We start from the raw sequence: 14,952 nt of genomic DNA, 5'->3' as shown, positions 1-14,952 counted from the left end.
TGTATCTAACGTTTTTTCATTGAACTGCTTTTTGTTAGTTTCTTTTGTTAAGATATTGCATTTCAACGTTTCCTTCACGTGCCATTGCTCATTCAAAAGAAAATTGACATGACGAGGAGCCGCTATTTCCGGAAGTTTCTGTTTTGTCATTTCCGAAGTTGTGTGCAGTACTGAATGTAAAAGGAATTTACATGGTGTAATTAGAAGTTGAAGGAATTCCGGGGTACGGAAATGGAGGACCGAACACCAATTTCCATAAAAATAACATATATAAGTAGAAAACACCGAAATTGGTGTAGAAAGAAAACCCACACTGACGAAGCAAAACCTTTTTCTGGCTTATTGTTCAATCGATACAAAACTGGACAATAAATAGCTTAACAATGATTTTAAATATTGTTACTGTTTTAAAAGTTCACAATGTAGTAAGTAGGCCTAGCATGATAGAATTTTTACAGTTTCCTTATGTTAACTGAACTTTATTCATTTCGTCAGAAGCAATAAAAGTCAAAATTTCTGCTAGTTTTACAATGGAGTAGTCGGATAAAAATGCTAATATTGAGTCCATTGACGAATGGCCGACGCGAATTATAGCTTGCACAAAGGCTAAAGGTGGCCAATTTGAAAGTTATTCCGGTTATTTATGTATTACAACCTAACAAATACATTGACAAATTTTGATCAACATATATGTCGTATTTTTGAATTAATTGAATAAAGTTTGTGTAACATTATTATTTGTGTTTCTACTAGGTATATAAAAGTTTTAACGAGCAACCTGTTATCAAGACAGTTGACAGAATCTGGATATTTTTCGTTATTTAAAAATATCATTAGGATGCGAAAAATAATCCTGTTAACTAAAAACTTTTTTTATGTTCATATATTTCTCCATGTTTTTATTTAATATTTCGTTCAGTTTCAAAACGTAATTTTCTGTTTTTTTACTTCATCAAGTTGTTCAAAAAAAATTGTAATAAAAGTCTCCAAAATTTCAGTTTTTATTGCATTATTTTATTCACTAGCCTAGACATCTAAATATTCTATTATTATTGGTGCATTTTGTATCTCCTGGGAATAATAAAACTTCCGCATCTAATGAAATATGTTTCCTTAATTTTTTTTGGTTTAGTAAAGTAACGGAGTTTCTTCACTTACTATGGACGGGGCAACAAGAGACCGAAAGCTTAAACTTGCTTACTATTATCTAAGAGTGAATCCACAGGCTTATTGTCTCTCATTGTCGCAGTTGTCAGTAATGCTTTGTCTCAACAACACTCTGATACGCTAAAAGATAAGAAAATGTCTGTCCTCATATTATTTAAGTTCGCTTTCCACAAAAATCGACTTAACCGGAGCCTTTGATGGAGCTTCTAAAACAACTTTGCGCCAAGTACCAACCGAATCTCATTTTACCTTAACAAATTCCATTTATCCGTTGACACGGAAATCCCGGAAAACTCCGGAACATGATCCTTCTGAATCCAAGATATCAACACACATGTTGCAGCATCTATTAATCCTAGCGTAGTTTTGGTGAGCGCTAGTTCTCATCTTGTATATCCAGAAGGATTCCTTTTATTTAACTGGATAATTTGGAGCTGAGATTGATAACACCTCTTAATTTAATTCGGAGATTAGTTGCCAAGAACACTTCTCAACAGTCATTCATTGACTACATTAGCATTCACTTCCGCCTGTTTAACATCAAGCTGACACTTGTTTGGTCCCGGATTATTCCGGAGATGTCAAGACGTGCGTTCAATATTTATAGCATTATTAGCAGCGAGCAAAAAAGATGTTTAGATGTTTTGTCGCTTGTATTAAATTTAATTACAGACGGCTGTGACAAAAGTACCGGTTTGTTTTGGTTTGTAATTCCATTTATTGTTCTTTGAAATATGATTGAAATAAGGCCGTTTAAAAGGAATTAACGGGAAATTGTATAATTAATTAACTTGATTAAAGTTAAAATTTGATTTTCCGAGAAATATCAGATTTGCTGTATCGAACGGAATAATTAAGCGATAAAGCAAATTGTAATATTTTCACTCTGATGACATTGTGTTTATATTATTACAGTTCGATAGTAATGAAACCCTCTATGATAGATTTGAACTTTCATCAAATGGAAAATTTAGAGCTGGTATTTATGGATACATATCCGATTGCAATTTTGATTATATTTTCGCTTTTGTGATGTTTATGTGTTGCAAATGTAATTTTACCTACTGTGTGTTTATTTATGCGCATACTGTCCACCTGTTATATTACACGAAAACAAAAAATAAATTAATTCCTAAAGTAATGCAAGGATGCATTTTATTTTTGCCTCAAGGCTTTATTTTAAACTCAATTTGCAAATACGAGTAGGTACATTTTTATGAATTACTTTATAGACGTTATATCGTGTGATCAATATTGTTTGTAATCGAGTAAGCTTTGCAAATTAATTTGTGGGTTTGTGTTTGATAGATTCGTACTGATAGCTGTCAAATGGTTGTCAACTGCAATGCCAAAAGTGAGCAAATAGCGAATCTACGTTGAAGGTGTTCTTCCATCTCTAACACCTTTCAGATTTTCTTTTGATCCTCTTTTGTCGCTTGATTTATCTATTTTCATAGATTCGGTTGGTAAGTTTGATATCAGATCGCTAATATGATAGATATACGGATTCATTTTCAGGGATGACTCGATTACAAACAATATTGATCACACGATACAAGTTGTCCCAGAACTTTTCAAAGATGCTCGAAAGAAATTGTAAACTCATAAGATTTTAAATTAGAGCAATTTAAAACGATTTTAAAACTTACCTTTCTATGATCTCCTTGAATCTTTAGAATTCTTTACATTTTTTTATCTAATTTTTTTCTATTATTTTCTTTAAATTTCGTAATGACATGTCATATTCAAATATTTGTTTTGAAGGCTTAGATCGAATTTTATAAATTCTTGGATTTCCGTCATATTCTATTTCGCGCGTATTCGTTCAGCACACTTTTTACTTCAACTTCAAATTAGAACTTTTCGATACATATTTGATAATAAGACTAAGATAACAAATGTTCAAAACTATCTACATTTGTTTTTTCTTCAAACTTTATCAGATTATGAGAACAACTGCAAATTTATTAATCAACTAGTAATTGTCAAAAATCAATACTACAATCCAAAAAGGTCGCTAATCGAATATCGTAAAATTAATAAGTTCTCGTCGATTTTCGGATTTTCATACAATCAGTCCTATTAGATTCGGTTCCCAGACACAGCGAGCAGTACTAATTTTATTATTTAGGAAATAAGTTCACAGCAGCTCAAAGTCAAAATACATTATAAGAACAAGAAAAATCGTGGTTTGAATCTAAAAGAAACTGTGTATTTAATTGGTATCAACTTCCGTACTATAAAAACCGCAACAAAAAGAATAATACAGAAAATTTATAATGTCTTATTTGATCGTGTTTTTGAAAAATTAGTTGCGTTAAAAATGGTGGATGCGCCGGCCAAACAACTTCTTCAGGACAATAAGTTTACAAACTGTTATTTAAAAGTATTTACTGAACATTTAGTACTTCAGTAACTTCCATGCAAGGCTCGCGTTTTTCATGTGGTAACTAGAAATCCTTTCTGCATTTAATGGCCCGAATACATCATCCTCTTCCACAGGAAAATAGCTGCCTGCAGGAAGTTTCTTTTCGATCACGTGACGAACCACTCTCCCAAAGTCGTTTAATTTATCATTTTCCTTTTTTGCAGGGAGCGTTCCCGATATACCGATGTGTCGTGTGAATAAAACGTTGGGCGAAGAAGGCAACATCACTAAAACCGAAATTCCCGCTAACGTAGTAGAATTCCGTGAAAAATACAAAGTTGCAACCGACTGCATTTGGGTCATCACAGTCAGAGAAAACCAGAGGGTGAGTAAAGTTCTCATTTTGATAGAATTATCACGGATCGGTAAGTTGGTTACCTAGTTTTCGTTGAACTTCAAAGTTCACCGTTTCTTTATTCGGGATGGCAGAATGCTAGCAGCTTATTACCAGAAAAGTCGAATAAAACCAGAGGGAACTCGGATATAGCCACAGTTTGGAATTGTTTGAGCGATGTATTTACATTTCATACAGGCTAGGAATTTTGAATTGATGTTGATGTTCGCTTTGTGGTGCGAATTCTTATGTTAAACTTCTCTTAAACTTCTTAATCGTTTTTGTAAAGAGTTGAAATGTTTTCAGCAAACGCGGAGGTCAGATTGGTTATTTCGGGAGGATGCTTGAATTAGCTAACTTTACTCTGTGAATTGAAGACTTCCTAAGGAAGTTGACAGATGAATGAGGTGTATTGAATGAACTTCCCAAAGGTTATTTAGAATTTTGCTTAATTTATTTACTTTTAAAATAAAATTTGAAATTTCAAATTATTTTTAACGACTATAATCACTAAATTTTCTATGAAATGTTTACTCCAGTCAAGTTTAATTAATAATTTAACTAATTATCTATTTTAAAACTAGTTCTGGCACACTTAAGCACTAAATTGCCTACATTTTAAAGAAAGGTGAGGACGAAATAAATTGCAAATTTCACGCTAGGATCTTCTGATTTATAAAAAGGATTTTGATTCACTTATGTTTCCATCAATGGCTGCAGATGGCAAACTTTGTAAATCCATAAAAACATTTAATAAGTATGGCGTGCAATGCCAAATAAAGCTACTTCTTCAATTATCTTGGTTTTAAATTCCAGTAAAATGCGTTCATAAATAAAAAAGTCATTATTGGAGTGGAAAGTTGTAGATCAGGCCACCTTGTGTATTAAATGCAAACTTCTTCAACTTCAAAATTCTGGCATAATGACATAAATTGAAATATTTTTTTACAAAAAAAACATGATTAATCAAATCGTCGGTTGCTAATTCCATTCTGATTTTATTTGACGAAGGTTGAGAAATCTTTGTTTTTTATATGTTTGTCGTCAAACCTGAGATTTGAAAACTTGGGGACTGAAAATAGAATCTTTCTTAATTCTAAAATACACTGCGCCGCAAAATTAATGCAAAATTTAAAAATGTATTTCTTTTTAAATAATTAAAGTCGTTTTCACAAACTGGTGCCTAATACTAATTTTGACAATTTAAAATCAATATTTTTCCAAAAAATTAACACTTGTTGCAAAATGTGCCAAAAACAAAAGTGAAAATCTCTGTGATTTTTACCTCGAGTTTTTTGTACAGTTGGCCTTGACAAAGTGTTTTACCTTCTCGAATACTGGGGTGTGTTCATAAAGTGAGACGTCTGTTGGAGCGTGTGACGTCAGAGTGATGTGATTAACACTCTGAGATCCGCCAGTGTTGTTGCGTTTATGAACGGTTTCCGTGGTTATTTAAATGTTCGACAAATAGGTACATCACCTACATACAAAACGCAATTTTCGCGAAAATTCATGGCAAAAACTATACTAAACTTCGGATATTAACATCTCGCTTATTTTTTCGAGTAAACTTAAGTTATTTATACAATAGTGTACGGAGAATTTTCCCCAGATTCCAAATTTGGGATTTAAATTCAGATGCGACAACAAATAACTGAGGTATGGCCGATCAAAGTTTCGGAAAGTCGATTTTCATTTTTCCTCATTTTTCGTAATTTTTAAAGTTAAATATCTCGGAAACTATTTGAGATATTGAAATGCGATTTGCGCCATTTTTTTTCTTGGCTCATTTTACATTAGAAAATCTTCTCAAAAGCCTAAAATTTGATAGTCGATTTTTCGCGAAAAAAAAATCCGACTCAAACGATGAAAATTTTTCATTTTTTTTATTTTTGGCCATAGCTTGTAAACTATTTGTCCAATCGATCTCAAATTTAGCCAGTAGATAGATTTCGAGCTCCCCTTTCAACTGATGTATAATTCAAAGCTATTAAACGTCGTTTTCATTTTGAAAGCATTGATTGAAAATCACCCTAAAATGACATTTTCTAAACAGTTTTTGGTCAATGCCTCGTTTATTTATTAGGCAAACTCAACAAAATTGGGTCTCATTTTACGCAGAATGTCACGCTGAATCTAAAAACATGAGAATTTTTAATTTTCGATAACAAATAAGTGAGTTATGGTCGTTTGAATTTTTGGGTTGTCGCCAGAGAGCCATATTTTTGAAGGTTTGAAACAATTTGTGCTCGATATCTGGGAAACTATTTCAGATATTAAGATGCGGTTTACGCCATCGTTTTTTTTGCGATTTTTTACATAAGAAATAGTTCTTTGATTTTTTTACAGTCAAAATTTGCAAATTTTTCGCAAAAATTTATGACTATATAACTATGCCAAATTTTTGATATCGATATCTCCTTATTTTTTATAGTAAACTTAAGTTATTATACATCAGTGTACGCAGAATTCCAAATCTGGGACTTAAATTCAGATTCGACAACAAATAACTGAGGTATGGCCGATCAAAGTCTCGGAAAGTTGATTTTCATTTTTCCTCATTTTCCCAAATTTGTCCGATCGATCTCAAATTTGGCCAGTAGATAGATCTCGAGCTTCTTTTTCGATTTAGAAATTTGACCAAAATCATCGGTGCGGAAGAAGCTGTACATTAGCTAAAATGTACATTTTTTTTAATAAACAAAAAGTTTTTAAAAAATGTATTTTTCTATACTAAAAAATTGAACCACAATTTTCAACGGGTTGTTGAGACCTATTTTCAGGTTCAAAGGGATGCGGCTTACTTTAAAAGTTAAGAAACAATGATTTATGGCAACAAACATTTGAGGTGCATTTGAAATCCAAGATATTGCGCATGGTGAGCGTTTTTCATCGGGTTTCTGAGGCAATTTTCGAGCACTCTGTGCGTTCTTAGCGTGGTATCTATGAACGCTCAAAGTCGAGTGACAGAAAGCATTGCGCATCTTCATGAACGTTTTTGTGTCACATTTTACACAAACTTTACACAGAGTGATTTTTATGAACGCAGCCCTGATAACAGTCAGTATTCTTCGTAGCAAACAGCCAATTAAATAGGATTGCAGAATGCTGCTGCAAAAGTTTAATTTGCATTAAATTGGTCTATCAAGTTGGTGTAAATCGTAAATAATATTTTTAAAGCCATTTTTAAAATCGTAAGTCGATTTTGCGTTAATTTTTCGGGGCAGAGTAGTAACAAATAAATGAATCTAAGGATAAACTATCTTGTTTTTCTATTTTAAAAATTATATTCGTATTAAATTTATTTTATTAATACATATATAATTATATTTTTAGAATTGAAAACGCATTCTTAACAACTTAAGCCGACGAAATACAAAATATAAATAAAACATCAAAAATTTTGTAGATCATAGATATTTGTTTTACTCTCAAATTGCGCTCTTGATACTATCAAACTAGCACTACAAACACCTAATCATCCTTAAATTGTCCCAATTTTGCAGATACAACTTCAGTTTATGAAATTCGAGCTGGATAAGCCAAACGAGTGCGACAAAAACTTCGTCCAAGTCTTCTCAAATAACACAGATTTAAGCAGTATAGAAAAAACGTTCTGTGGCTCAATGGCTGATACTGTTCTGTCTAAAAAGAATGTGATGGTTGTCCGTTTTTTCACTGTCTACGAGTCGACGAATAAAACAAATTTTGAAGCAAATTACACAGCATACAGAGACGTAGACAAGCAGTCAGCCAAAAACATCGGTGAGTTAAACTTTGCAACAGATTTTTAGGTGTCGTTTTAGTTTAATAGAAAATTTTACGTCGCCCCCAACCTCTGTAGAAATAAACGGTTCGAGTCACTCATAAAACTGTCGATTCTAGATAACGATAAAGACGGCTGCCTCGACGACGAATTTTCCTGCGAGGATGCCACCTGCATACACGAATCTTTACGCTGTAATGGCCGGTATAACTGCAGGTTTCGATGGGACGAAGATAACTGTCAGGTACGCAGTCCAAACTTTGCAGGATTTAGTGTCACACACATTCCACTAGCGCAACTTCAATTTAGTTTATTTACAACCTGCTGTACCATCGTAAATGTAAACGACATGAGACGTTAGCCAAGAAACAAAAAGACCACGTGCTGACCTCTTCATCGAGTTTTGACGCGAAACGAGCTTTCATAGAAGCTCTCGCATTGTGTTTAGAGCTTTTCGTGAATAATGCGACGACAGCCCATCAGTCATTTGTTTCGTGGCCGACTTGAATAACAAATTACCATTTAAAGTCTTTGATGTGGATGTGTGAGTTCTTTTTCTATTCTGTCTGAAATTTTGTGGTGTTTGTTTTAGGGAGGAATGGTTAATAAATAGGCTAAGTCCGTTTGTTGTTTTGAGTTGAAAAACAGGAGTTCTGTATTTTATTTTGTTTGCCAGAAGCTTAATGTAGCTAGTATTATTAGAATTGTAGATAGTTTTGGTGTGGTTGTATTTTCACAGTAGAAGAAACTGTCAAAAGCTCAAAATCTAGATACTTGTAGCTGCAGTTTTCCCCCGTGTTTCGTTTTGGTTTCAAAATTCACATAATGAAGAGTGCAAACGAGTTTCCTCGTGACAGAATTTTAACGCGAAACTTAAAGCAGTAATGTTACCTGTTCACAGGTAACTTGCGGTGTAATGTAAATCGATTGTTGATGGCAAAAAGAACTACGGTCGGTCGTTTCGAGCCCATAAAAAATTTACGATTGGGTCAAGTGGAAATCCTCTTTTATACTCTTCTCCCTAAATAATTGGTAGCGCTTTTCATGGCTGTAATATGTTTGTCGTAATGTTTCAGAGTGCTCAAACGTTATCACTCAACGACGACCACATCATCGTCATCATGGTTATTTTTTCTTTAATTTTAGCAGGAATGTGTTTCACGTTCATATTCAACTGTATCAAAAAATTAATTAGGGACCACCAAACAATACAGGTGAGTTATTTTTGAAAATATATATAAAATTGATTTGTACGCTACTTATTTTTTAACATTCTTCGTACTTTCCTTGAAAATCCTCGTCGCTGGTAGGGCTAATAAATTTGTTCCGCAAAACTTACTCGTCCAAATTTAATTACTCAATTGAAAGTCAGGCTTCAAAGAGTAAATCAATTTAGTTAATTTATGGAGATCACACTGAACATAACCATGAGTGGTTTTAAATTAATTTGTGCCGTTTGTTTATCAATGGCAGGAAGTTGTGATCTTCTTTGCATATGAACTTAAAACGTATTCACTTAATTGTGTTTATTTAGTTTGTACATTATACAGGATGTTAATCCAATTGTACATAATACCTGCATTTACCAACTGTATAATTAGTTTTTATTTGTACTTGTCACAGTAATTTAATTTTCTGAATTCTTCTTTTAATTGGACACATTACAGATATAATTCAGTTTACTCAAAGTACAGCTGTGCACGAAAATTGAATAAGGTTTAAAATGTCACTTTTTGAATTTATTAACACATCAGAGGTTTACATAAGCACAGACGTAGTAATTACATGTTTTCGTAGCGGTAAATTATTGCTCTAATTAATCACAAAAAATTTCGCGCGAGGAGAGAAATGTTGACTAACATTGTGCCTAACTTGGATAAAAATACAAAAATGGTAAAGAAACGTTTTCAGTAGCTATGAATAGTTATTTACAAAACAGTTGAAAACACCTTAAAGCGAAACAAGCAGTTTTCGTGAGAGTACTGTACAAGATTTTTTATACTGCTTTTTCTATTATTATGGTTTTATTAAATAATATTTTAGTAATGTTGTCAAATGCATGTTGCTATTAACTTTGTCACTAAGCGCTAAATGTCAAAAGTATGATAGAGTCGAAAAAGTATCAGTTGAACCCAAAACATTTGATTGTTGGAAATAAAATTTACAATTGCATAGATTTTCGACAATTTATATTATGAAAGTCAAAACAGCACGAAAGACATCTGCACAGATTGATGATTTTTCATATGTCACTTGATCTATAAACTTATCGTTTTTTACATCTTGGACATCCCTTGAAGGAGTCAGATAATATGATTATTATTATTGTCAGCTAATTTCGTTTTTGGAATTCGTGATCTTCCGTTTTCTATTTCTTTGATGTTTTGGCCAGTTTTGGCGGAGTTCCTTCTCTAAACGTTTACAATTTTTTTCCGTAGAATAACAGCATCGGTACAAGACTTAAAAAAATAATTATACTAATTATGACACTGTCCGATAAATTTAAACTAATTTCATGTACCCTTGCTAATAATAAAAAACTAAGACAAGCAAACTTTTGTTAATGTAAATCGAGTTACAGAACTGTCATTTAAAATGACAATGTCAAATTTTGAAAAAGTGCCAAAAGTCACAATCCACGTTCTAAAACCTGAATAAAAATAATCCAAGAACGATATAAAATTGATAAAATAAAAAAAAAACTGAAAAAAGTATATAATATAAAAACCTAATAAGGTTAGATCAAAATAAAGAATAGAGAAAATATTAAAGAAATACAAAATCCTGAACAATAAAAGAGTGTCAAAAAAACGCAGGAATAACGAGTTAAGTGCCTTGCATCGATAACAAATAAAAAGACGAAATATGACTGCTTTTTTAAACTTTGTTTTTTATTAACAAATCCATATATTATTATTATTATTATACTCCTTTTAATATGTACAGAATTTTAAACTTTATTGTTATCTTAAAGACACTTTAGAGAAATTTAAATAAACTGTGCACGTCAACTTTCGTATAACTTTCCATCCATTTTAAGATATTCAATCGAAGCTCTGCACAGCCAAAATCACCCTAATGGTTCCGATTGTTTCAGTTTTCCCATCGTGCCGCTTTTATCTCATTTCCGCCTGACAAGACCCTGTTCAAACTTAATTGCAAAATGTGGACAGACCAACAATGAAAAATTCTTATGAATCGCCTAAAATTTCCCCTGCAATAGAATTTAATTAGACTCAAAGCCGTCCATATTTATCAAAATTAAACAAGAAATAAAGTGAGTCGTAACAGCCGTCCCGTGCGCTCATTTTTCACACGCAAATAAAAGATGAACAGCAATCAATTTACATTAACTTGCATATCACCGTTTCGGTTAATCACCGGCGTGACGTAATAAAAATCTTTTTGTTTAGTGGAACGTCTGACAAAAGCCGCTGATAAATTATTCGTCGACGATGATGTTGCCCGAAAGATCTTTTATTTTTGTTTATTTTTGTAGATTTTTGTTTGGTTTTGTTGAACGCTCGGTTAACCCCGGAACATGGCGCTATCGCCCAATCTGGAATTAAAATGCACAACTCCAATTTTTGCCTGACTGTTTACCTAATTTTCAAACGTGGTCGGATTAAAGAGATCGATAGATCACATTATGAACGACGATGAGGGTTGAATTATTGGTACAATCATTCCTTGTAGATACGAATTCGGGTTTTTGCCGTTTGTAGAAGACGCTTTTAAGATGAGCTTATGGGAAAAAAACAAACGCATATGTCAGCGTAGCAAGAACAAAGTAAGGAAGCTGCGGGTTCATAAATTATTCATTATTTTTCTTATTACGTTTTGAAACAAATTTTACGTCATCAAAAAGACAGCAGAGCAGATGAGGGGTGTTTTAGAGGGTGGATTAAAGAGAAAAGTAGCGTAGATGCGAGCGATGCTACTAATTAAAACACCACAAATAAAAAGTAAAAAACACCAAAAATTAATTAACTTTCTGTAGGGAGGCGCACGTACGAACATTATACTGAAACTTTTGGAATTTGAAGTCAAAATGTATGTTGCAATATATTGTTTACGGTAGATATCACATACTAAATAGTAATATACTTGAATGTAACGACGACACAATCCAGCAGTAAACTATCTAGACGTCGCGCGTCGGCGTCGTTTTGTATGGCTTCGTTTACATTTCAAATAAAATACTTATATACACATGTGCATACCGGACAATTCACTCATTGATGTGGAACAGGAAATAGACATAAAAGGCGAGAAACATCACGTCATTGCTAATCACTAATCAACAAGAACACTGAAATGCTAAGTTTGTGCTTACCAGCTGTGAAACGATTGCAACGATTCAAATTTAAATTTTCGTATCTTTTGATTGCTGATAGCATTCATTTACATACCTACTCGTAGTATAATCATTCGATAGATGAACACCGTATTTAAAGAATTCTTTTAGAAACATCAGTCTTTGACTTGTTCAATTATACAGGGTGTCCCAGAACTCACGCCTAGCCGAAAAAGGGCGGATGCCGACAGCAATCAGGACGCCAAAAATGCAATTTGTTTTGTTCTGATGTGCATTAAAATTGAGAAATTGCTTAACGAAACTGACCAATCCCAGACGCTCAAGCACAAATAATATTAACGTTGCTAGGTTTCATAATTAAATCCTAAAAAGGAAAATTGATTTGGTCCACTACATTTTTATAACTGACATCTAATGTCAATTTGACAGATAAAAACCACACAATGACGGTTCTAAAAAGAACCCTTTTATTACAACAAGAAACAGAACAAGGCACATGATGTAATGGTTAAATCAAATGCTTGAACAAACCACCATTATTTTGGACACACAAATGAGCTCTTCTAACCAAACTTTTACATGGTACGGGTGCCGGTGATCTGTCGCGAGAATTTTTTGTACAGAAGATTTTCCGATTTCTAACTGGCGTGCCACAGTTCAGATACTTTGCGTGGAGTGTTCATCAACCGCTTTTAAAACGGCTTCTTCATTTTCAACAGTTCTGGCCTGTCTTGGTGCTCCACCAACTTCGCGCCGATCTGTTATAATAACTGATCAGTGTGTCCAGCCCGAGAAACAACACTAAGAATCGTTTTGTTGTCCGGATAATAATCACGACCTGGAAAACGTCCTCGGTACGTTCTTGCTGTTAATACTAATTTCGATAGCACTCTTCAAAAATAAGACGCATTTCGAGGCATTCTGCCGCCGAGTACTCCTGAACCGTTTAGGATATTTGTTACCACCAAACACCAACTAGGAAACCAGCAAGTAAGGGAAACCAAAAGAAACGCCGTTTCACACTCCACTTAGATTTTCACTGTGTCAGTTGTCCTCCAGGTGTGTCTCTTCTCATTCAACGCTCGTCAACCAGTAGTCTTCAACCCTCTACTCAATTTCTAAAGTACGCTGAGCCGTTTCTGCACACTAAATTCAATATGAGTTAGATTTATTGAAGCCTGTCATTCTAACGTCAGTGAAATTTATAGTGGACCAGATTGTTCATACAAAATTCAAAAGAGAAAATTTAAACTGGTTTCTTAGCAACACGCCAGTGTATCCTCCAGACCATCTCCACGCGGCCTTGTGATTGGTCAACTTTGTCATGTCTTTTCTCAGTTTCTGTTGGAGCTGGAACTTTTTTTTCAGCAATTTACACATTCACACCTTTTCCCGATATCCCCGGTTTTCGGCTAGGCATGAGTTCTGGGACACCCTGTATAAATACTTTTTTAAGCGACTTTAATCTGAAATCTAACAAAAGTCGATAAATCATATAAAAATGGGGGTACAAAACAATTGCTTGCTTAGAATTTCAATTCCTGTCAAAGTGACATATTTTTACGCACTTGTCAATTTACGCAATCTTATGTCATTTTTATGCACGAATTAGACCTAAAAGAATTTCTAAATTAAATTGACAATCAAAATGTCAATAGAGAACTTAAAAATGGTTTTCAAAATCTAAATTTTGCAAAGAACCTAAGAATGTTTAAAATATTTTAAAATAAATTAATAAAGATAAGAAATCTAGAAGTTTTTGCAAATTTAGTGGTGTTACAGAACATATAAAATTTGACAAACTTAAGACACTTGGTAAATAAAAAAATAAAAAAAAATACAATAACAACAAAAATTTTAAACGTTTTAACTAATAATGTAAAAAGGAACTCATCGAAACGTTTCAACAATTTAAAGTATTTATAAAGAATTAAATAGAATGCCATAGAATTTTGAGTTTTGTACGATATTTTTTGGTTTTTCCGAATTGTTGATGTTTTGCCGAAAGCGATTCTGGGTTTGGAATTTAAAAAGTTTGGAGTTTTCGAAAAACTTTTAAAACTTGTCGAGCGATATAAACACTACCGAAGATTTCTAAATACTAATCGCATTGTTCAAACGGGTTCTGTATTAGTTATATTAAAAAAAATGTTCAGAAGTACTGCCACCATATATATTTTATGCAGGCTTTTTAATAACAGTTTATGAAAAAGTTTTTACCAACACATTGACAGTTTTTTTTGAATTAACGAGTCATCAAAAAGTTTTCCAATTAGTGGTTATTTGTTTACATGATATTCAGAGTTTTAGTAGGTATTTTATGCAAACGAATACATGTTTTTATATCACTGCAATTACAAACATTTGCATGGAAATTTTAAAAGTAGAACTTTTTTACTGCTTCGTATTGGAAAAGTAACTGATCGGTAGGTAAATGGTGGATGCGCAGCGCCAGTTCAATTTTTTGTGTTTTTTGCCCAATTTTTTAAACAACTTTTTTATTTGTACGTATAATATTCACAAATTATTATTTTGATACTTGAAAGTTTGTTATCGGACAAAAATCCTTGTAGCTTTATTTTCCTAAGGAATTTAATATTGTACTTTCGTAAACTTTCTCCATTTTATTTTAATTTTAATTTGGAAGATAAAAAGTTCGAAAGTGTGGGTTTAGCCCAGGTCTGGTCTCAGTGAAACTTTTTCGCGTGTATAAAAATGGTCTTTGTGTCAAGATAAACGTAACAAATATGTCTTTGTGGGATTTTTAAACTACCATTTATTACATTGCTCGATAGGTAACGCTTCTGGGAAACTGTTTACCTGTGATGAATCTGAAACTCGATGCCGTCAGCTTACATGAAACATTTTTATGAACTTCCGCAGTGTTATTGATAGTCTCCAAGCTGACATTCCCCAGACTTGATTGCATCTGCAGGCTA

The 14,952-nt window shown here is 33.1% G+C and overlaps 1 protein-coding gene across 2 annotated transcripts in view; it reads left to right on the top strand.

Moving 5' to 3' along the window:
- The window catches only part of Neto (Neuropilin and tolloid-like), a 151,120-nt gene that overhangs the window by 133,808 nt on the left and 2,360 nt on the right, over nt 1–14,952 (top strand). For both annotated transcript variants that reach the window (XM_088049784.1, XM_088049783.1), the window contains 4 exons: nt 3,760–3,920; nt 7,436–7,694; nt 7,815–7,939; nt 8,772–8,909. In XM_088049784.1, the coding sequence (XP_087905910.1) occupies nt 3,760–3,920; nt 7,436–7,694; nt 7,815–7,939; nt 8,772–8,909 (683 nt within the window). The remainder of the gene's footprint in view (nt 1–3,759; nt 3,921–7,435; nt 7,695–7,814; nt 7,940–8,771; nt 8,910–14,952) is intronic.

The sequence above is a fragment of the Gnatocerus cornutus genome, chromosome 1, assembly GCF_029298725.1.
Source record: "Gnatocerus cornutus isolate USDA-ARS CGAHR chromosome 1, icGnaCorn1.1, whole genome shotgun sequence".
NCBI classification, from domain to species: domain Eukaryota; kingdom Metazoa; phylum Arthropoda; class Insecta; order Coleoptera; family Tenebrionidae; genus Gnatocerus; species Gnatocerus cornutus.
Note: the sequence above shows the minus strand (reverse complement) of the source record. Positions and strands in the feature narration are given on the sequence as shown.